The sequence below is a fragment of the Muscardinus avellanarius genome (assembly GCF_963383645.1).
Source record: "Muscardinus avellanarius genome assembly, chromosome: X".
NCBI lineage: Eukaryota > Metazoa > Chordata > Mammalia > Rodentia > Gliridae > Muscardinus > Muscardinus avellanarius.
This window is the reverse complement of record NC_137792.1, coordinates 104,602,538-104,626,284: the sequence shown is the minus strand read 5'-3', so window position 1 is coordinate 104,626,284 and position 23,747 is coordinate 104,602,538. Positions and strand designations below refer to the sequence as shown.

Here is a 23,747-nt window from a genome sequence, read left to right as displayed (position 1 = left end):
ACACATGAGACAGGAGGAGGCCGCTCCTGGTTTGAGAGCAAGGGGTGGGGGTGCGGAAGGGACCAGGCCACAGTCCCCAGCAGCTCTCTGGTATACAGCGCCATGGAACATCACAGCTGGTGACAGGACCTGGGCTAGAAGTTTGTCAGAGGCAGGGTCCAGTCACTACCTTGGATGGGATGACCGGAAGGGGCTACTGGGTACCCGAGAAGATTGAGTAAACTATGGGACTGGAGGCACAGGCTTCTCTCACCACATGCAGCTTCGTCCACTCACTCCCCTCTAAGATCTAAAACTCACCATGCCAAGGCCCATGCAGCTGTGGCCCAGGCGTTGTGGCCTGAGGAGCTCTAACAGGAGGAAGTGGCCCAAACCTCCTAGCAGGGGAAATACTGAAGCTGAAGGTGAACACTCCCTTCCTTTTGGCAAAAGCTGTGGGTGGTGCTGGCTTGGGCTTCTGGGTACACGTTCCTACTGTTGTAGCTGGAGGGGATTTAGGGAACTGGAGTGGGGAGAAGCAGATCCAGAGAAGGAACCAGGAATAATAAGGAATATCTGCCCAGAGATCTCAGGTGAAATAAGCCTGGGCTCCCAAGAGGCACTGGGGCAGGATCTTTTAGCCAGCCTTGCCTGAACAGAAGGGCCAATGGCCTTCTAGGATGTTAGAGAAGACTCTTGAAGGCACTGTCTCCCTCATCCCACCCTGGGGAGAAACTGAGTCCCTGAACTCAGGGACAAGGCTTATTGGGACTGAGTTTGTAGCAGGCCCAATCTGGGAGGTAGAAACAAGAATGAATGAATGTGTCTTTATCCTCCAATTATTACAAAGCCTAAATGCCTCTAAAAGGGACGGGCATCGGGAGGCTAGATCCTAGGTCAGTTGGCACACCAGAGCAGATAGCCAGGGCCCTACCTACTTCCCTAAGCCCTATGATACCACAGCCCTGGATACCTCAGTGTGGATACTTTCAGCCTCCTCCACACTAGACTCCCAAAGGACAACAGTTAAGTGGGGGGGTGTCTTCTGACTCAAGTGGAAAGTGCCTCTGAGCTGAGGAAGTGCTCTACTCTAGCAAGCTGGATTAACTGGGACAGAGAGAGGCAAGCGGTCCCCCTTGGCACCATAGTGGGCCATCTGTCTGCCCAGGCAAGTGAGTGGGGGTGGAGGGGCTGGGTTTGGTCCCATGGCTGCACTGAATGCTTGGCATGACTCCAGGGCTGCTCTAGTTAGTGGCTCCAGCACAGTGTGAGTTAGGCAAAAGGATGGGGAGTGTAGGGGTGAGGAAGAAGGGAGGAGGGGTCCCTAGAGGCTGGGTGCCGGTTACATGGATTCGAACTCATCAATGCGCTGCTTGGTGTTGCCCTGCCGGATCTGGCGCAGGGTCTTATATTTGTCACGGCCCAGTCGCATGTTCTCTGCATGGATCATGTCATTGGCTGTCTTCTTGGACTCATCGCGGGCATTGGCCAGCTCTGAAGTGAGAGCCTATAAAATACAAGGAGAGGCAGGGTCAATGGCTTCCTCTAATTTTAACTCCACTTTATTAGATCAGACTTTTCTTTGTTCTCTCTCTTCCAGCAATCAATCAACCTCTCTCTTTCTCATGCTAACACACACACACACACACACACACACACACACACACACACACAGAGCCCTGTTAGAACCATAGTGGGGTAAAATTTTAATTGCACACACACAAACTTAGGAGACCAGTTTTATGGTGGGTATTCCTTGAGAATAGAACATATCAAGGAAAGATTCAGGCAGGAATTTTATCAGGGAAGAATTTGGTCAGCTAGATATTTTCTGAATACAAGAGGTAAGTGGAGTAAGGGTGGGAGGTGGGGCAGAGAGAAAAATCAACAAAAGAGAAGAGGTAACCTCAGGTCTGATAATTAAGTAAGAGGTGTCCTTTTTAGTTTATTTTATATTATTTCTTGGTGCTGGGGATGAACCAAGGAGCATTCTACCTCTGGGCTAAATCCCTAGCCCTTTTTGTGTGTGTGTGGTAGTGGGGACTGAACGCAGGGGTGTTCTACCTCTGAGCTACACCTCATAGACCTTTTTATTTTTGTTTTTGAAGCAGCATCTCATCTCACTGGGTTGCTGAAGTCTCATTAAGTTGTTGAGGCTGGCTTCCTACCTGCAATCCTCCTTATAGGAGACATGCACCACCACACCTGGCTCCCCAGTCCTTTTTTTATTTTGAAACAGGGTCTCAATGAATTAAGAGTCTTGCTACGTTTTGCGAAGGCTGGTCTCGAACTTGTGATCCACCTATGTCAGTCTCCCAAATACTTAGATCAAAGGCATGTGTCCTTATGATGCCCAGCTCAAGGTGCCCATTTTTAAAAGTTTCATTTGAAATATGCTCAGACACCCATAAATCCCTGAGACAGGCTCTTATACCTATTTCTTGTGGTGCTCTAGGGAATGCCATGGGTTATTAAGTCAACGCACACTGTCTCTTTGACACTTTGGCCCCTCCTGGTTACCTTCAGGTGCTTCTGCACACGCTCATTCTTCTCTGCCTCAGTGGTACGTTCCTCCTCGCTGCGGTCCTTGGACATAGCATCAGCCCGCAGGTCAGCGCTGGCCTCTGCCCCATTCTCATCCTGCTCATCCTGCTCATTCTCAGCAGGCTCAGCCACATGAGGGGTACTCATGGCAGTCTTCAGCTCAGCACGAGTCTTCTCCAAGTCTTCCTGTACCATCTGGGCCTACCCAGTGACAGAAAAAGAAAGGGGCCAGCAGTTAGACCAGATAACCTGTGGCAACCTGTACAGGGCCAGAGCAGTCTGGCAGGAGGCAGACACCAGTAGGACAGATGTTTCATCTGCCTGATTTCTAGTTCCATCATCTGTAAAACAGAAGTAAATGGAGCAGCTTCTCAGGGGTATTGAGGAATTTGGGGACGTACATGAGAAAGCCTTGGGTACCTTTTCTCACAATGCCTGCTGTCAAGAAAGGATGGAAGTGGAAAAGAGCCCAAACCTAAGGAATGTACAGAACGGAAATGTATGCATTTGGCATTTTCTTTGTTATGATTTGAATATATAATATTCCTTGGGAAGTCTCATTTTGGCAATGCAAAAATGTCCACGGGCAAAATCACTGCATCAGAGCTCTAGTTAGTGGATAAATCCAATGAAGGATCAATTGTTTAAATGGATTTTCTGGGTGTTAATTTAGGCAGGGGGATGTGGCTAGAAGACCTCTGTAGTCACTAGAGTTGTGGCCATGGGGACTAGATACACCCCACCTACCCCACCCATCGCTTTCTCTCACTCTCTCCACCACACTGTGCCGCCATGATGTCGGTTTTGAAGTGTTGACTGTACCTCTGAAACTTTGAGTCAAACTTTGCCTCTTCAATCAATGTTGTTCATGTCAGAGATTTTGTCCACAGCAACAACAGAAAAGATTACTTAATACCCTTCCCACAACGCTTTGCTCTGAGCGCTGTGTCTTACCTTTTGCTGCCACTCCACAGCCTCACTCTCCTTCTTCTTTCGGGCCATCTCCAGCTGAGAGATCCGAGCTGTCAGCTCTGCCATTTCCGAAGCCTACAGAGAAATTGGAAGCCTGTGAGGTCTGGGCCTTGTCCTCAGGGCCCAGGTGCCTTCAACAACGGTTCCCCTGGGAAACCAGTAGGGACTCTGATGCTTCAACCTGATTGCTGCCTGGGCTTTTTCCCCTCTTCGATACTGGAGATCGAACCCAGGAGCATTCTGTCTATGAGCTACAACCCCCAAACCTGTTTTATTTGATTTTGTTTTATTTTGAAACAGGGCCTCACTGAGTTGCTGAGATGCTTGCTAAGTTGTTGAGGTTGACATAGAATTTATTACCCTCTTGTCTCTGCCTCCCAAGTATGGAATTATAGGTGTAAACCACCACACCTGGTCATATTTACCACTTTCTTATAAGTCATAGTTCCCTTCTTAGACTGTGGGGTTCCTAAAGACAAAAACATATCATCTCTGTCTCTCCTTCATATCTATACCTCTTTCTCCCTCTCTTTAATCCCCTCTCAATATTTCCAGGTATGCATGCAGCTTAGACCACAGTAAAATTTTGGAGATCTCTGTCTAAAGTGTCAGACCCTTCACTGCTATCCTAGTATGCTCAGAAATCCACTAAGATGCTTCTCAGACAAGTGATGGAAAGCCATTCAAGTGTCACAAAGCAATCTGAACAAGAGGGAAAAGCTTATGCACACTCTCACACCCAGGGCAAATTTCCCAGAAAAGCTTCTTCTTGCGAGATAGGCCGTAGTTTCTTCTACTCCTACTCTAGATAGTACAAGGGAAGAATATATGTGAAAGAAGTTGGGCCACAAGTTCTAACTCTTGAGTCACAGGACCCTTGGAAATTGTGATTAAAGGATGAATATCCACCACATTGCAAAAAGAAAAATGCATGCACACAGCATTGCAGGAGATTTCAAAGACCAAACTCTTCAAATGGAGACAGAAATGGATTCTGATCCGCGTTTAGCCACAACTGTGTGGCTTTTGACAAGTCATTTAGCCTCTTGTAGACCTAATTTTCTTATCTGGACATATTATCCCATATAGCAGTTAATCCCATAAGGTTACTGGAAAAAATAACTGAGAACGTGAAGGCAAAGGTACTCAAATAAATACTAGTCTCTATCTTTCCTCCCTCCCTCTCTTTTGCCAGGTTACCAGCTCAGATCTCCAAAGGTTAAAAAAAGGGGAAAAAAGCTAAGAGTCAGGAAAGACTATTTGCAGAGGATTCTGGACCACACCAGTGACTCCTCGGCTTGTTCATTAATGAGCAATTAGAGGTCTGTGGATTAGAAGCCGGCAGGGGAAGAGTCAGCTCTGTAGGCAAGGGGAGCTATAAATAGGTAGACAGACAAGTGAAAGATACAGGTCCCACAAGCCAGACCAATCATGCAGCTTTACCAGCTGTTCCTGGGTCTTCTTCTGGTCCCGGGAAGCCTGCAGCAGGGCCTCCTTGGCCTCTTCAGCTTCTTGACGCTCCTTGGCCAGCTTCTCAGCCTCGCTCTGAGCACGCTTCCGTTCCTGCTCAAGTTCCAGGGCCCTGCGGGTCTGTTCTTCCAGTTCTGGCAGGAAAGGAAGGGAGAAAGTGGTGAAGGGCACAGGGATGGGGACAGCAAACTTTCTTCCTTCCTGGAAATGTTCCACTCCATGGCATAGCTGGCAGAAGGTTGTGAGAACTCATCTTGCCCAATCCCTCATCTATTCTGTGGCCACACTTGGACTCTACAATCTCGGTCTGTAGCTCAGGCAGGAGGGTCTCCAGCTCACAGAGTCAGGCTCTTGGGAAACCTAATCCCCAAGGTGACTCCAAGCTTCACCTTGCTGAGCCTTTTTGGTCTGTTCCTCAATCTGCTTCAGCCTCTCCATCAGTTCTTCCTTCTCCCGTTCAATCTTCTCCTTCTCCTTTTCTGCCATCTCACGCTTCTTCTTTTCATTTTCCAGCAGAGCACTAAGAAAGGGAAAAGTGATAGAACAGGAAAGCAAGGCTGCATGGAAGCCTGGAGATTCCCAGGGCTCTCTGGCCCTGGGCCCTGCCATCTGCACCCCTGCAACTCATCCAGGGCTTGGTGAACTTGGACCACTCTCCCTGACCTCCCATACCCTTGCGCTCACACCATAACCCTGCATGGGCTATTATACCCAGCCCATTGGCTCCTGAGTCAGGAAACCAGAACAGGCGTCCCTGGTCTGTAAGTAGCCTACTAAGTGTAAAACAGTCTAACAAGTCCTGTACCATCTGCCTTGTGGAGCTCTAGAAAGATAAGTTTGCCCACTGTGTTAGAATACTGTGCTTCAAAATCTGGTTATCTCTTGACAAGTTCTAACTTTGCCTGCCTTAACACCCAGCTCTAGGCTCCTTTTCCACCAGTTTCTGCAAATCTAGAATAAGTTCTTACTATAGCACTTCTTCCAGGAAGCCTTCTTATCCCTTACAGCCAGATGCCTTTTCTCCCTCTGAGCCCTCAGAGTAATTGACACTCTCCCTCCCATCCCTCTTCCCTGCTATTTTTTCTTCATAGCACTTTTTACCATTTCATTTATTATATGATTTGCTTTATCGTTTATCCATATCTTCCCACTAGAATGATAGCTTCATGAGAACAGGGATTTTTATCTTTTTTACCACTCAATAATTGCTTATCAAGTGAAAAAATGATACAGCCTTTGTATCTTGAGTTTCATATAAATATGAAATTCTCCTACTAAACTGTGAAGTCCTACAGGGCAGGTTCCTGCCAGATCCAGCTCTGTAAACTGCTCCCTAATATTAGTAAAATGTTTGATGGATACATAGCATAGCAACCTTAGTATCTAAACTCTCACATATAGAGTCATCTCTAGCCTAATAGATTAGAAGCCTTCCAGGGTTCCAAGCTCTTTAGGATGGAGTACCTAACAGAATTTGTTCCTCAAACTCTAACATGCATAGGAATCCCCTGGGATCTTTTAAAATAATATTGAGGTGAAATTCACATCATCTAAAATTGTGTTAAAATGAGCAATTCACTGGCGTTTGTGCATTTGGTGTTGTACGACCACCATTTTCCAGTTCCTTTCATCACACCAAAGTAAAATTCCATACTCATTAAGCAGCTTCTCCCCATCTCCTTTCCACCACAGCCCCTGACTACCACAACCTATAATCTGTTTCTACACATTTTTCTTTTTCTAGTTTTGTGGTACTAAATACCATTGAGCTCTCTACCACTGAGCTACACCCCCTGGACCAATTTATTTTTATTTAAGATTTGAAATAGGGCCGTGCTAAATTATGCACACTGGCCTCAAACCAGAGATCCAGTCTCACGTTCCCGAGTACTGGGATCACGGGTGTGTGCCACTACATCCTGCTTCTACAGACTTTTCTATTCCAGGTATTTCACACAAATGGGATCATACAGTATGTAAACTTTTGTGTCTAACTTCTTTCACTTGGCATAATTATCTTGTTTGGAGAAATGACCACCTGGGATCTTAACAGGCAGGTTCTGATCAGTAGATCTGGGGTAGAGTCTTAGATCTTACCTTTCTTTCTTTTTTTTTTTTTTTTTTTTTAGTGGTACTGGGGTTCCTGGAAGCCCTTCTACCTCTGGGCTACACTCCCAGACCTATTTTTATATTTTTATTTAGAAACAGGGTCTCCTAAGCCAGCGCGCGCGGCTGGCTTCGAACCTGCGCGATCCTCCTGTCTCCACCTCCCAAGTGCGGGGATTACAAGCGTGCGCCACCACGCCCGGCTAGATCTTACCTTTCTAACACATTCCCAAATTGATATTGATGCTGCTGGACATCAGATTATACCTTTTTTCAGTACTGGGGATTTAACCTAGTGGCATCCTACATTGGAACTACAAAACCAGACCTTTTGTTATTTTGAAACAGGGTCTCACTAAATTAGGACATGTCTGGTCTTGAACCTGCAATACTCCTGTCTCAGGCTCCCAAGTACTGGGATTACAGGCGTGTCCCACTGAGACCAGTTTATAGATGACTTTTTAAGGTCTTCTTTGTGATAATAGAGTTTAAACCCATAGGGGCATTCTACCATTTGAGCTAAAATAAACTCCAAGCCCTCTTATTTATGTATTTATTTATTTATTTATTTACTTACTTACTTACTTATTTCTTTTTATTTTGAGACAGTATCACTAAATTGCTCAAGATGGCCTTGAATCTACACAATATTCCTATCTCAGCCTTCCAAGTACTCGGATTACAGACATGTGCCATCCACCAGACAGATTACACTTTGAGGAGCAAGGGACTTTGTCAGGAAAAATCTCTAAAGTTTTTGTTTAAAGGTCTGTTAAATTTCTGGTTTAAAAGCCTGCAGAATCCAGGCTTAAATATGCATGGAAGCTGGACGTGGTGGTACAGGCTTGTAATCCTAGTGCTTGGAAGGCTGCGACAGGAGAACAGGTTCAAGGACAGCCTCAGCAAATAATGAGACTCATCAACCTAATGAAACCTTATTCCAAAATAAAAATAAAACTGGGCTAGGGATGTGGCTTGTTGGTAGCATGCTCCTGGGGTTCAAACCCCAGTACCACACACAAAAAAAAAGGTACACATTAAGCCCTCTGCTACTGCCATTATCAGAAGGAGGTTAGCCTGTAGCAATTTTAAGTCCTAGCACAACCAAAGTATGAGGGTTATAGATAATAGAGAACTATGAAATACCCCTTCCTTCTGTAAGTGGCTACAACCCTAGGCTTCTTATGCCTGTTTCCAGGAACAAGGATGCCTTTGCCTGAGATTGGATGTTGCGGGTATCAGCCCTGTAGAGCTCACTCACTCCCAGTACTGGTTGACTTCATAGGTTGACTTCATATCCTGCCTTACCAGGCTGGGCACCTTTGAGAAGCACTCTCGCCGCAGCACTGGCACTCACTCCAGGCCCCCTCCAGCTCTGCAGCACCTACCGCTCCATCTGCTTCTGGTGCTTCTCCTCCCGGGCCTGCGCCTTCATCTGCTGCACCTCGATGGTGTCAGGTTTGCGGCGGCGCATGTAAAGCTCATGGTTCCCCATGCACAGGGCCAATATCCGCTTGTTAATCCTCAGCCGGGGAGCATAGAAGATGAAATCCTGGTGAGACAAGAGCAATCAAAAGGAGTAGGAAAACATAAAGGTGAGTCTCTGCCTTCTGAAGAGATAGTCCCAAAGCACTGGAAAGATTGTTTAATCCATTCCTTTGCATAACAGATGGGATGACTAGTTATTAGAGTGGTGAAGTGATTTGCCCAAGGACAAATGGCAGGGTAGGGGTCAACCAAGACTAAAAACCAGGTTTCTTGACTGGTTTTCAGTGATCTTTCCACCAAAGCAAATTTTTTTTTAATTTTATTATTATTGTATTTTTGGTACTGAAGATTGAACCCTGGAGTATTCTACCTCAAAGATACATCCCTAGCCCTTGTAATTTTTATTTTTGAAACAAAGTCCTGCTAAGTTGTTGAGGGTCTTGCTAAATACTGAGGCTGCATCCTCCTTTCTCAGCCTCACAAGTATTGAGATTATAGGTGTGTGCCATAGCTCCAAACCACAATCTTTCAACCTTTATTTATGAAAAGCATCCTAAAATACCCAGCCAAAGGATCAGAATTGCCTTTCTCTGCCAATTGGAAATCCTACTGAATCTCAGGAGTCCTCTTTTAGAGGCCAAATAATTCTCCATAAACCTAGTAGGTATAGTAGAGGGGGCTGGACTATTTCTGTAATCTCCAAAAGTATATCCTAGACCTAACCCGTTAAATTCTTTTTGGAACAAGGTAGGCTGTAAGTACATACATAAATACATAAATCTCCTAAACATCGATTGTCCTGGTTGCTCTTTGTAAAATAAGCCCATGATCTCAACTGGCTTTGTTACTTACCTTTTTCTGATGAAAGTTGAGCACAGCAGCAATAAGAAAAACACACACAAAAAAAATCCAGTGAGTTTGAGTTTGTTACTACAGATACCACTGGACCAAGGTCACTGCTGATGGACTAACCACCACCTCCTCTGCCACTAAACCCAAACTGCTATTGTCTCGCACAGTTTGGGATGCAATGGAAGGAGCACAGGCTCAAGGTCAAGTGCCCTGGGTACAAATTGCAGCTCTACCATTTTTAGTTGTATGATCTTGGGCAAATCACTCTAACTCTCAGAACCTCAATTTCATCAACTTAATGGATGTGCTACTACCTATCTAATCCCGTCAGATGCAGACAACTAAGTGTGTGAGATGTATAGCAAATGTATTAAAAGAAAAAAAAAACTGAACTTAAGGCATTGTCTAGGTCTTAGGTTGCTCTGGAGAGAAGCCTGAGAGGGCAGCAGTAAGTTATACCAAAAAGCTAATACACAACACACATCAGAAAAAAGAGAATTGAATATAATGATACGATTGCCCCTAGCATTATCCAAGCCTTGGCGAGTGCCTGTCGTGGTCAGAGGGAAGGGTCACTCACCGGGGCTTTTTTGTCAATAGGCTTGATGACAAATTTCTTATCATTGAAAGAGATGTTCCTGATTTCACTCCAGGGGAAGCCAATCTTGGGAGTCAGTCTGTAAAAAGGGAGACCAAGAACATCAGGACAAGGGTAAGACAAGAGGACATACAGGGCTAGTGCCCTGCCCTTGCCATCCCCTAAAATTCTTCCTTGAGGAAGTAGACCCATTGCCAACTCAGGCAGTGTTACCACATGCCACCAGGTCAACCACCAGAACATACTATTCCTCATATAAACCTCTGAGATTTGTTTTGTTCTGTTTTTGGTTAGTTGAGGCCAGGGCCTTGTGACAATGCTTCGAGCCCTATTTAACTGACAGTCCTTCTATCCAAATTAGTAAATGTTGGAGAGAATGAGCTCTAAGTTCCAGAAGTTCTACAAAACAATAATCTATTCTTTCTTTCTGGTACTGGGGATTGACTCCAGCGGATTCTACCTCCAAGCTATACCTCAGCCCTATTTTATTTTTTATTTTGTACCAGAATATCACTAAGCCGCAGAAGGCCTCGCTAAGTAACTGAGGCTGGTCACAAACCTGCCATCCTCCTTCCTCAGCCTCCTAGATATTGGAATTACAGGTGTGCACCACTGCACCTGGCTTGGAGCAATGATCAATTGCTCTCCATCCTCACCAAGAGTAGGGAAAAACATGTGAGATAGGACTATAGGCCAAAACCTAGTTGCAAATCCTGATAAAGCAGGTTCCAGTCCAGCAATGTCCACAAAACACACAATGATAGGCACATATAATTTTAAGTGTTCTAGTAGCCACATGAAAATGAATAAAAGAGAAATAAGTGGAATTAATTATAATAGCAACTTAAGTAGCACAATATTTCCAAAATACTATTAGATGTACATGGAAATATGTATTTTAAAATATTAATGAGACATTTTAAAGTCTGCTTTTCACAGTAAGTATTCAAAGTCAGGCAAGTAGTTAAGGCTGACAGCATCCCTCATTTCAGAGTAGCCACATTTTAAGTGTTCAGTAGCCACTGATAGCTAGTGACTCCCACCATGAATAAATAAGTCTAAACTAATAAGTTTAGAACAAATAAGTCTCTAAACCCTCAATAGAGGGTTTAGAGGTCTGAGGGAAGTTGTACAATCATCTGGGTTAGACTAAATCAGGTAAAAAAGAACTGTGGTGGGACTCAAGAGGTATACTCCTGCTCTGCTGTGGTAAGAGGAGAACGTTAGATGTCCAAGTAACCTACATTAAGCAAGAGAAATCTGAGGTATACCTGTCATTCTGCTCATAGATGTTGAGACCCAGGGCATCCACTCCCAGCCACAGCTCGGAGCCCTTCTTGTTCTTGATGCTGAAGTAATTCACACCGTACATCTCCAGATCTTGTGCAATCTTCAGATATTCCAGGACAGCATCCTCTCTAAATGAGAGAGAGGGAAGGGGGGTGGCACAGTGGGGACACTCTGAATTCAACTCAGAGAGGCCAAAAAGCCTGCTTGCACTGTGTGTCTGATAAGAAAAATGTTATCAGGGTTGGGAAAGAGGAGAAAAGACCAGAGGACAATAGAGAGCAGAGCATACCTGACTTCTGTCAAGCAAAACCTGCTGACGGGAACCTATGAGCTCAGAGTGCCAAGGGTTAAGGGCGGGCTGCCACAGAAGCCATTTTTCTTTCTCTCTTTCATTGCGACAGCTTCTTATACAGGGATATTCTTAGCAGAGCTTACATAGGGTGGTGATGGCAAAATCATGAGACCTGCTCCTCACCTAGACAACCCTCAAAAGTGTTGCAACATTTAGAGAACTCTTTAACCATTTTCTTTGGGAGAGGAACTGCCTGGTGACCCAGAAGCTCCCAGGGGACCTGAATGTTCTCTCTATTACCTTGTGGTCAAAATTGTGCTGCCGGTTGCCACTTTTCACAAAAACAAACAACAAACAGTCTCATAATGATTCTGATATTGCCTTCCATCTTTAAGTGCCAGCATTATCCCTGTCTTTCTCCAACATCCACCAATGTCTGTAGCCATTGCTGCTTGTCACTAGAACCCCTCTCATTCTCCCGTCAAGGTCACAGGAGCTCAAGAGTTGTTAGGACCGTCTTACCTGAGCATGCCTCGGTGTTCCTCATGCCACACCTGGATCCGCTCCTCCCATTGGTCCTTGTTGAGTTTGTGCTGCTCCAGGACCCTGTAAAGACAATGGGTGGTGAGTAGTTTCAAGTGAAAATTCCAGCCTGGCATGGTGATGCACGCCTGTAATCCCAGTACTTGAGAGGCTAAAACAGGAGGATCACAGGTTCAAGACAAGCCTCAGCAACTCGGGGAGGCCCTCTGTAAGTTAGCAAGACTTTATTTCAAAATAAATAAAAAGGGCTGGGTTTAGCTAGGAGGTAGAATGAACTTGAGTTCAATTCCCAGCACCAAAAAAAGTTTAAAGCCCATGTGCAGGAGAGAAGGGAAACCCACTTAGCTCTCTAAGAGGTTGATGTAAATGTGGAGTTGGTCCATTGAAGTCACACTGGAAGCAGACTAAAATTGCAGTGGATGGTATTAAATTAGACGTAAGGAACTGTGTAAGAGGTAAGAGAACTAAAAGAATAGATGGCCAGAAGAGACAATAGGATCACCATCCTTTGTATCTTTACCCAGAAAATCCAACAATGTGCTGTGTTGTTCAAAGCATGGCAGCAATGTATCAGCAGCCGATGCTGACTTTGAGAGTGAGTAGGGATGAGCTTTACAGAACCACACACATTCCCTGCTAGATCACTTGGGACCAATTGTTTGTCTATGTAAGAATATTGTCAGGGATGAGTGGATAACTTTTGGCTGCAGAACAGAGAACTAAGCCCAAACAGCTTTGGGAAAAACTAACAGGTCCAACCTCCCAAATCTACTAGATTATGAACAAGGCTTGCTTTAAGCGTACCATCTCAGATACGGCAATGACTCAGAAAGTGTCCCAGGGTACAACTACTATCCTTAATACTTTCTGATGGATTGTGCATATGCCACAGCTCCAGTGGCACTAGGGATCCCAAATTGAGGCTTTTTTTCCTTTTAATCCAAAACCTTATGGGAATGGCCATTGGATACACTGGCTACAATAGAAAAAAAACAGAGCTCTAAAAAAATCAATGCTGGGTATTGATTTTCTCAGCCCACACTTGGGAGGCTGAGACAGGAGGATCATGGTTTTGAGGCCAGCCACATCAATTTAGCAAAACCTTGTCTCTAAACAAAAAATACAAAAATAGGGCTGGGGGTGCAGCTCAGTGATAGAATGCCCCTGGGTTCAATCCCCCAGTACCACCAAAACACAATCAAGAAATTAGGGTTTCAGGTCTGGCTCTGCGTCAAATGAGCTGTGGGAGATGGGGCAAGCCAGTGCAAGTAAGTACCTCTCCACCTCTATTTCCTGAGCCAGGAAACAAGTATAATGCCTGCCTTATTCATTTTGTGTGCTGTCGTGATGCTAAAACAAAAAATAATGAGTGTTTGAGTGCTCAAAACTTTGAAGTTTACAAAAGCAGAAAGCTCTGTACAATGGTTATCAATATTAAAAGACTGCTTGAGTTCCCCATGTCCCTGGCTTGAGAATTTCTCCCTCTCCCCTGTGAGCATCTGAAATAAAAGGTCTAAATCAGTGAAAGGGATGGAGAAGATGGAATGGGGGAGGAAGAAAACAAATCAATCCATCTCTGGTTCAGTATAAGCACCTGTCTCCAGGGTAATGAAGTTCTGTAATCAGACAGAGAGGCAAAAAAGGCTTTTCATTTTGAGAGCCAGAGAAACAACAGGGTATGACGCTATATGCAAATATGTTGCTCTGAGCAGCATAACACGGTCTTCAGTCAGACCCTAGTGGAGAGGAACAGATCTGACAGCCCCTGTGGAGCAAAGACTAGTCAGCTGTAGAGGTGCCAGGGCAAAGGAGACCAGACCTTACCTCTGGGGCAGTAACTTGTCTCCAGCCAAGTAGCCAGACTTGTGAACCTCCTTATTGAAGTCACCGTACTTGGACTGGACGGCATAGGAGGCCAACAACACGGCAGTTTCCGGTGGGCAATAAATGTCATCATTCAGAATGCCCTCCTTCACTTGCAGGAAGAACAGGCGCTGGGTGATGTCCTGGATCAATTCCTCAGATACATCCTCAGGGTAGAACTTGGCCCGGAACTTGAAGAGCAGGGGGCTTTCCTTCCGCACGTCCTGTGCGGTCACCTGGTCAAAGCAAGGGGTTATAGGTGCCCAAAAAATAAGGCTCTCATGGTGGGAGAGCAACTGTAGGGCGGGGAAAAGACATTAAAAGGTCAATGGTTTGGGGAATCCTAGAGAACTGAGTGGCTACCCTCCTGATAATTCAGAAAAGATACATAATATTCATTGGCGAACTCATTCTATGTCCATAATCACTTTTTGTTGGGAAATTTGTCCGGGGATTTCCTAACATCCACTGATGATCAGAAGACCCCAAGCCAACCCTCTGTCAGTGTGTCCAACTGGACTCAAACTCTAAGGGTCAGTTTAAGAGAGCTCCTTGTTTAAGGCTCTTACAGTTCTATAAACTAGCAAAGATTAGGAAGTTCGAATGATCATCTTTTAGGGGCTGGGAATGTAACCCTGTCGTAGAGTGCTTGCCTAACATGTGTGAGGCCCTGGGTTTGACCCAAATTAAAAGAAAATAAAAAATAAACTAGATCATCAAAGCCCAAAATGTGTCCCTAGTTGCTCCACATTTGTCCAGCAAGTCTCAAACTTTGAGGAAATAGACTACCAGCAGAAAGTGGGGCACGCACCCTCTGGATATAATCAGCACAGTATGGATACCTCTAAGAACAAAGTCAGGCAGCTTGAGGATGCTGAGATGGAGGACTGCCAGGCTCCTGCAGAGACACTACTTAGAGCAGAGAGCTTGACTGGACTCAAATCATCCCATGTGGAGTCCAAATGAAGTGGAAGATCAAGAAAGGGGGAAACATCTGTTACAGGGTCAAGCATCAGTGGACCAGTGAGAGAGAGGCAACATAAGACTGAGATCTTTTAAGATTTTTCCAATTAAAAAGTCTGTGGCTCTCAGTTTAATAAATCTCCAGACCTTGAGTTTGGAAAGAAAAAAGGCATACAAATCCCCTCTTGAACAAACACTATTGGCTTTGGTCTAAAATAAAAGTCAAAATTAAAGGCAGAACTCCCAGTGAGAAGAATAAGATCTCCTTTTCCTTAGACATAGCCATTCCCACTGTCAGAAGTCAAAATGGAGGCAGAGAAAGAGTGTTGCTGTGACCAACTATGCCCTTCTTCCTATCCTGGTGGTCAACAGACCAGCCAGTGTCAAACACAACTCGAGGGATGCCAAGGTTGCGAGCTGGCACATGTTATCTCCCTGAACAAGTTCTAGTAGAGGAAGGAATGCTACACCTGACAGAGGAGTAAATAATTACCTTCTTATTGAGTTTCAGCCAAGTGGAGAAACCCTTAGTGTCCTGGTACTGCAGACCAAAAAACCAAACTTCCCTCAGGCCAATAGTTTTCACCACCTGGAAGAAAAAACACATAACACTGGTGGAATACCTACCCCATGCCAGCAGAGGACCCCAAAGTGGAGCCGACCTAGTTTCTGCTCTTAACTCAAGGTCTAGAAAGAAAACACAGTTGGGTAGTCATCAAGTACTGTTGTCAGAACCAATCTGCATGAAGTACTACTTCCAAAGCAGGGAAATAACCTATTATGGGTACTGTCACACACTAAGAATCTTACATTCATTATCTCCTTCCTTCCTTCCTTCCTTCTTCCACCCTCTTCCTCTTCCTCCTTTTTTCCCTCCCCCTCCTTCTCCTTCATCTTTTTCTTCCTTCTCTCCCTCCCTCTCCCTCTCCCTCTCCCTCTCCCTCTCCTTTTCTCTCTCTCTCTCTCTCTCTCTCTCTCTCTCTCTCTCTCTCTCTCGTTCTTTCTTTACCTCTAAACTACTACACCCCTAGCCCTTTTTATTTTGAAACAGGGTCCCACTAAGTTGCTCACTAAGTTACTGAGGCTGGTCTGAAACCTATGATCCTTCTATCTCAGTTCTCCAAATACTATGACTACAGGTGTGTACCACCGCCATGGCCGGCATCTTCTTTAATTTTCACAAGAGTCCTATGATATGATTAGGCACACTGTATAGATAGTAAAAGTGAAATTCCAAGAAGTGAAATGATTCAAGGTTCAGGAAGCAAGTGGCAGAGTCAAAATTCAGACCAGGTCCGTTTGACAACAAATACATTCAAGCCCAATGCTATCTATACTTGTCTCTCAACCCCTACAATATTATGAAGCTGTCTACTCACAGAGAGGATTAAAGTCTAAAGAAAGATCATTGGGTTAACTCCTATATCTTGTTCTCTTAGGTTACCCCCATATATTATCTTTTATTATTTTTTATTTTTTTTATTTGTGTGTGTATATGGTACTAAAGATTGAAGCCAGAGGCATTCTATCTCCAAAATACATTCCCAGCCCTATTTTACTTTTTGTTTTGAAACAGTGTCTTACTAGGTTGCTGAGTCTCACCTCAACCAACGGCTGGCCTCAAACCTGCAAACATCTTGTCTCAGCCTCCCAAGTACTGAGATTACAAGCCTGGTTTATAAAAAGTATTTAGAAAGCTACAGATGAACAATTAGATTGGAAAAGATTCAAAATATAAGTTATGAGAGAGGAGCACAGTGTCTGTGTCCTCAAGCACTCTACCCTTCAAGGAACTTCCATGTGTGCAGCTATATCAGAAACTTCCTGAACCCAGTCCTTTGGGGTTTTATGAAGGATTTATTATGTGGGCATAATTGATTGCATCATCAGCCATTCACATCAACTCAACCTTCAGCCTCTCTCTATTGTCCTTTATCTTCAGAAACAGAGTAATGCCCACACCCTTAAGACCAAGTCCTATTTACAAAAACCCAGGAAAGAATGTTTGAAAAGACAAAGCAGGCATGGCAATATCTATAGATTCTGAAGCTATGCTGCCCCCAGGTGCCAGGATGTTTTTTCCAGCCCTGCTTGAGAGACCAGTCACGAATCCCCTGGCTGGGCACAGGTTGAGGGTGGAGATGGGGGCAGAAATGGGGTGGATAACTCAGCACAGGAGCTGAGGGGGCCCCTGGTGCCCTGGGCCTCCTGGCTGAGCAGTGGGCTGGGAAGGGAGGCCTGCCAGGAAAAGACAGATGGGGTCTGTTCTCCAGTCCCTGACATTAGCATGTTAATGGTCTGGCTGTCTGCTCAATCCCAGCATGCCCACCACTAGGGATAGAGGCAGTGAAGCTGAGCCACATCCTAATGAGGTCAGGCTATCTTTTCTTTTTTGGAGGGGGGATGGAAATGGATGTTTAGGGTACAGTGAGTAGGGAATTTAGAAGTAAAATGAGAGATGGAAGCAAGAAACAAAAACCACGAGTTGCTGATTATTTCCTTCCTTGTGAACAAATTAACATTGTCACTGAAAACACACACGCGCGCACACACACACACACACACACACACACACACACACACACCTTCTCACTATCCACAAAGTTTCTACTGTCCATCTGAAGCCAGGCCCACAGTCTCACCTAGAGCTTGCAATCTAGACCTTCAGAGGCCCCAAATAAAGTGTGTAAGCTACTATGTTCCAGGCTCTGAATGTAAAATGACCCTGTGAGATAGCTATTAACCCGTTTAATAGATAAGACAACTAAGGCCTGGAGAAGCAAACTGTCTAATATGATGGAGACACAGAATCCTGATGTATCTGACTTCAAAGCATGTAGTACCATTTTGTCTCTAGCCTGCTATAACAAAGGTTCACAAGACCTTAGGTCTCTTGGGTTGTCAAGTGACTGATTGTCTTGTTCTATTTGGGCCCAGATATGCCACACAAGGAAAAAAACTGTGACTGCCTCTGCATGAGGAACATGCTTTCTGGATTTCCAACTTTGCCCAATCAACTAGCACTTTAGGAAGAAGCAAAGTCTCCAAGGTCTCAACCTTCAACCTTCTTTTTTTTTTTTTTTTTTTTTTTTTTGGCGGTACTGGGAATGGAACCCAGGGGCATTCTACCTCTGAGCTACACACCCAGCCCTACTTTTTATTCTTTTTTATTTTTTAAAAAAGGGTCTCACTGGGTTGCAAAGGGACTCACTAAGTAGCTGAAGCTATCCACAAACAGCTTCCCGAATGCTGGGATTATAAGCGTGTGTGCCACCACACCAGGCTTCAAGCTTCAATTCTTACCAAGTCAAACTTTCCATTTCTACTTGATATCAGATATCAGGAAACTTGAACAAAAGTCTTATTCCCATCTCCAATTTGCAGTGTGATCGCAGTTTATTTCCTTCTCTGGTCCTCAGCTTTCCCATCTATCCAATTTGGAGTGTGTCTTCTTTCTTCTCTTAATTTCTATCATTCTATAACTATGTTACAGGGTTATTTTGCAAATCGCTAAAAATTATCTCATTTCCCACCTACATCTTGTTGACTTGGGTAATTAAGAACATGTTTAGAAAAGATAAATGGGACTGGGTACAATGGTGTATACCTGTGACCCCAGCTACTCAGAAGGATGAGATAGGAAGAATAAAAGTTCAAGACTAGTGTGGGCAATTTGTCTTTTCTCAAAACAAAAATCCAGGGATAGAGAGAAGGCCTAGTATATGTATAGTCCTGGGCTCAATCCCCAGTAACACAAAAAAGAAACAAATGGGGGGGAGGGAGAAGAGAAGAGAAGGAGAGAGAAAGAAACAATAAATAAATGGGTGTGGGAGATGGTGAGGAAAAGATCAAACGTTTCTGGGATACCAAAAGATGCAGTGTACATATACGAATATATCACTTTTATTGGTACTCTGGGTGGAACTCAGGCATTCTACCTCTAAGCTATATCCCAACCCTATTTTATTCTTTTATTTTGAAACAGGATCTCACTAAAATATAGAGGGTCTCACTAATTACTGTGATCCTCCTGTCTCAGCCTCCTGTCTGACAAGCCTCCTGGTGACAAGCATGTGTCACCACACCTGGCTGAATATAACATTTTTAATTTCACTAGGATGTATACTTATATTGTACTGATAACATTCTAAAAAAAAAACAGGTTTCCAGAGCCAAGTATAGGGGCATATGCCTGAGACAAAAAGAGATTGTAGGTTTGAGGCCTCAGCAACTCAGTGAGACCCTGTTTCAAATTCCAAAGTAAAATAGGTCAGGGTATAGCTTGGAAGTAGAATAACCCTGGGTTTAATCTCTAGTATACACACAAAAAGTTTCTGGAATCAAGGACCAGGTAAGTCTCACTCTAAATCAATAGAAAACAGGAATTGCCAGCAAGTTTTACATAGAAAAATGTGCATGCCTATTTTGAAATATGATACCGGGGTTTTTTTTTTTTTTTTGCAGAGGATGGAAGGGTGAGTATGATCAATAAAGAATTTTTAAAGCATTCCTCATCCTAGATTTAAGATAGGTTCCAATTAACAGTTGTACTGATCTTTCACAGGGTTGCGGAAGAATAACTTGTACAGATGTAATCAAAAGTGGGGGTGAGCAAGTTCCAGAAAACAATCTTGTCCTGAGAGAGATAAAAAAAAAAAACCCACTGATTATACGAAAGATAGGATGGGAAGAAGTAAGTTCCAAAAAACAATCCAGTCTCAAGAGAGAGAAGGACTCTTTGATGATTCTAAAGCTGTGGTAGACTGCTGGGCACAGTGGTGCATGCCCATGATCGCAGTACTTGTGAGCCTGAGATAGGAGGATCGCAGGTTCGCAGCCAGCCTCAACAACTTGGAGAGACTTTCAGCAACTTAGTGAGACTCTGACTCAGAATAAACATACAAAGGATTGGGGGTATGGCTTGGAGGTAGAATGCCCTTGGGTTCAATCTTCAGTGAGGAGAAGAAAGAGAAAGAAGAGAGAGGACAGAGGAGAGAGGAAAGGGTGGACGGAGGGAAGGAGGGAGCAGAATATGAATGAACCATTAAAGAAAAGATGCCAGATCACTGAGGAGTGGAACAAACTGGGAACAGCACTGGTAGAACAGCAACTGGCCTTTGCCTGTACCAACAGGTTCGTTGCAGAGGGCTCAGAGACCCCAGGACTTGAAGATAAGAAGGCAGGCACAGACTATAGAGCCAGTCTTAGAGGTCCCAGGATGGAGACTTCTAGGATACTTCTGGGATCCAGAAGAACTCTGGGAAGTTACACAAAGGAACTGCTAAGGTGATGGCAAAAGAAATATTTCAGGATCAGTGGAGAATTTTTATCGCTCTGAGCCCTGCCTCTTCCTTTGTGAACATGGAGAAATCAGAAACATAAAAATTTCCCACTTCCTTAGGCTCCAGGGCTTGGAAAGGTGAGCCATCTCTCAGCCGGTACCGAAGTTCCAGAGTGAGGAAGTGAGGATAAGGGGGGGAAGGAAACATGGTCTGAAGTCAGAACTGAGACTGGAAAAGAACAAAGGACAAAACAGATAACCCCTGACCACAGGCTATAAGGAAATCTCCAATTAAGGTCCATGGGGTGCCAGGAACCATTTGATCAGGCAACTCTTGGCCCCATTTCTAATTCCCAGGATATGGAAATGAGGCCAAGCTTTGCTTGCTTCCAGTTTTGCTTCCAGCTGAGACCTCTACTCCAGAGGGTTAAAAAAAACTCCTTTTCAAATGAGAGGGATGTATCTAGCTCCTAGTTACAGGAATAATCTCTGTGGATTCAGTGACTAAAGTCTTTATCATTTCATTTCAATAAATGGCTGCTTCCCTGAGAAAAAATTCTTTTTTGCTTCCCTTCATCCCAGATGCTGAGTTCATCTGACCTGAGCCAGTATTTCTCAAATCTGCCATGGGAGTAATACTTAAACAGAAAAAAACAAGGAATGCATACATCCAGAGGGCTCTGGGGGTGCTGGTCATGGGGTGGGAAGGTAGGAGAGGGGGACATGGCTGCAAGCTAGCCCGAATTTCTTTGAAACCTCAGGTTCAGTCTTAATCGTTTGTGCAAATTTTACATCCTTCTCCTTGTAATGAAATTTTTATTTTGACAAATAAAATTGCTACTCTAAGATATGTATTAAGTCAAATTTATCTCACAGCTTTGTGTCCCTCCTAGAATCTGCCACATAGAGGGACTAGGACCTCAGTTTCTAAGACACTGGCTTAAGAAATTGGAGACTGTGGATTTTACTCAGCCCCACAGCACAAATCCTCAAAACAGACCTTGGAGAGTTATAGGGTGCGAGCAGCATGAACTGGAAAAACTGAAGTCCAGGGAGCGGAAGAGACCTGCCCCTGAGAAATCCTTACTAATTACCAGGAGCTTCTGGGTGTAAAAAGAGAGCCCCCCTTAACCTCTCTTCCTTTTGTATGTGGATGCTGCTTACATCCGAGGGCTACTGAGAGGCAGGCAGGAGAGCGCGGGAGTCGGGTCAGTTCCGGAGCCCAGCGCCCCCTCCTCTGTATCCTTCAAGCATCTGTCTGAGTAAACAAAGCAGTGCTGACGTCTCAGTTGCTTCAGAAGCCCAGAGCAGGATCAGGAAGCGAGGCTGGAGCCTCAAGAGAAAAACTCCGTGAGAAATTATGTGCAAAACTGCGTCAATGCCCAAACACCTGAGGCCCGCTGAGATCCCATTACAGGCTTGGCAGCAGCTACGTCAGCCGCCCACCTGAAAGCAAATCAATGCACCACTGGGAAGCTCGGAGAAGGGCCTCCGCCATTGCTGCTTCTGCTACGCCACACTGCCTGTGGTCCGCTGAGTCCCGCTCTACAGCAGAGAACACACTTGGGGCGGTGGTGCTAACTTTGGGGAGCAGGCAAAGGGGAATCAGAGGACATGGCTGACTAGAGAGACTAGGAAACCTGGAAATGCTCTCTGCCCTGGTTCAAGCCCCAGCGACACTACTTCCTAAGGCTATGTGACATTGAACAGACCTTCCTCCTCTCCAAGCCTCAGTTCCCCATCTGTAAGATGGGGATGCTGTTACTGTAATAACAGACTTGTAAAATTAAAAAAAAAAGGAAAGAAAGGATTTGAGCCAGAAATTCTCCCTGATTTTATGGACCCCTCTTCTTAACTTCCAGAGCAATTTCCACCCACATATTTAGCCCTTAATAAGAGCAACAGACATTACAATACCTGCCATGCACCAGGCACTTATTTGAGGATTAAACCACAAAATCTGTGAGATTTTTGTGTGATTATCATTGTACTGAGAAAAGTTCTGAGAGGCTAAATGAGGCACCCAAGGTCACACAGGCTGAAGAGGTCAGAATTTGAGCCCAGGGCTGACTCCAAACCCTATTCTCTAATACCACTTGATGCAACCCAGCCTTAAGGGTGTTTCATTCTTTGTAGGAAGACAGTTACATGTCCTTATCTACATCCAAACAATTTGTAAAGAAATCCAAATTCCTAAGAGCAGAGATGGTATTTGCCAGGGATTCTCCTTGAGATACAGTGATTATCAGATGGAGCTTGCGGTCACTGCCCCACACCTATTAATCCCAGTACTAGGGAGCCTGAGACAGGAGGATTGCAGGCTTGAGGCCAGCAAACAGTGACTTAGTGCAACCCTGTTTCAAAATGAAAAATACAAAGGGCTTGGGATATAGCTCATAGGCAGAACACCCCTGGGTTCAATCCCTAGTGTCACACAAAAAATATTGGTGGGTTAATAAACAGATGAGCCAGCGTGGTGGTGCACACTTGTAATTCCAGCATCCGAGAGGCGAGACAGGAGGATCACAGTTTGTGGACAGCCCAAGCTACTTACTGGGGTCCCTTGCAACTTAGTGAGACCCTGTTTCAAAATAAAGAGAAACTAGGGCTGGGGGATAGCTCAGAAGTAGAATGCCCCTGGGTTCCATCTCCAGTACTGAAAAAAAAAAAAAAACAGATGAATACAGGGGTATTCTCCTACAGCTCCAAGGCCTTGATGGGAGAGGGCAGGTAGAGATATATTAACGCCAGAGCTGGACACCCTGGCTAGGGAGGAGGCAGGCAGAGGGGTTTCAAAAATGGAACTCATAGTGGTAGCACTGCCCCCTAGTGGCACTCAGGGAATCCAAGATGCAGGCCTTTAAAGACTTAGAGGTTAGAGCAAAGTGACAAAATTGCTGCAGCAAAATGTGTTTTCTTTCTCTCCCTGGCAGTGAGCACACTCACAAAGAGAAACAGAGGTAAATGGGAGGAACTGTGAGCCCCACTTCCGTTTCCCACCAGGCCCAGGACCTCCTCAAGCTACGGCTTCCCATTGTGGCCTGTTATTCATCACTGGTGCCAAGGAGGGTGCTTCCTCTCCAGTCGGCTTCCTCTCTGGTCATCAGCCAGATGACTGCTAGGTTCCAGGATGGCCCCAGAGCTCTTGTCAATCCCTCTCAGGGAGTAGAGCTCCTTCCTTCCACGTCCCAAGTCCACCAGAAGGGCCTCTGTGCAAGATGAATCTTAAGGGTCAGGCAGAATAGACTTCCTCCCTTATTCCTCATCACATTAGAGAAAGGGAGCTCACATCCTCCATCTGCCTGTGAACCACAGACCTCCTTGGATTGCTGCCCTGATGTGCTGAGGGCCAACACTCAATTCCAAAACTGGAATTCACATCTTTTCCCCTGTAGTTTTCACCTATGAGGTCCCAGCTCTACACCTGCTGGCCCCTCCTGTTTTGGTACTAGGGATGGTACCCAGGGGCATTCTACCTCTGAGCTACACCCCTAGCCTTTTATTAA

At 44.9% G+C, this 23,747-nt stretch overlaps 1 protein-coding gene across 1 annotated transcript in view; it reads right to left on the bottom strand.

Annotated features, from left to right (window-relative positions):
• Positions 1 to 1,321: 1,321 nt before the first annotated feature.
• MSN (moesin) overlaps positions 1,322 to 23,747 on the bottom strand; it is a gene marked incomplete at both ends in the record, with an annotated part of 29,376 nt that continues 6,950 nt past the window's right edge. Inside the window, 9 exons of the mRNA XM_080718709.1 lie at positions 1,322 to 1,486; positions 2,500 to 2,724; positions 3,478 to 3,570; positions 4,939 to 5,099; positions 5,355 to 5,485; positions 8,460 to 8,623; positions 9,992 to 10,088; positions 11,281 to 11,427; positions 12,114 to 12,197. Of these exons, the coding sequence (XP_080574835.1) occupies positions 1,322 to 1,486; positions 2,500 to 2,724; positions 3,478 to 3,570; positions 4,939 to 5,099; positions 5,355 to 5,485; positions 8,460 to 8,623; positions 9,992 to 10,088; positions 11,281 to 11,427; positions 12,114 to 12,197 (1,267 nt within the window). The remainder of the gene's footprint in view (positions 1,487 to 2,499; positions 2,725 to 3,477; positions 3,571 to 4,938; positions 5,100 to 5,354; positions 5,486 to 8,459; positions 8,624 to 9,991; positions 10,089 to 11,280; positions 11,428 to 12,113; positions 12,198 to 23,747) is intronic.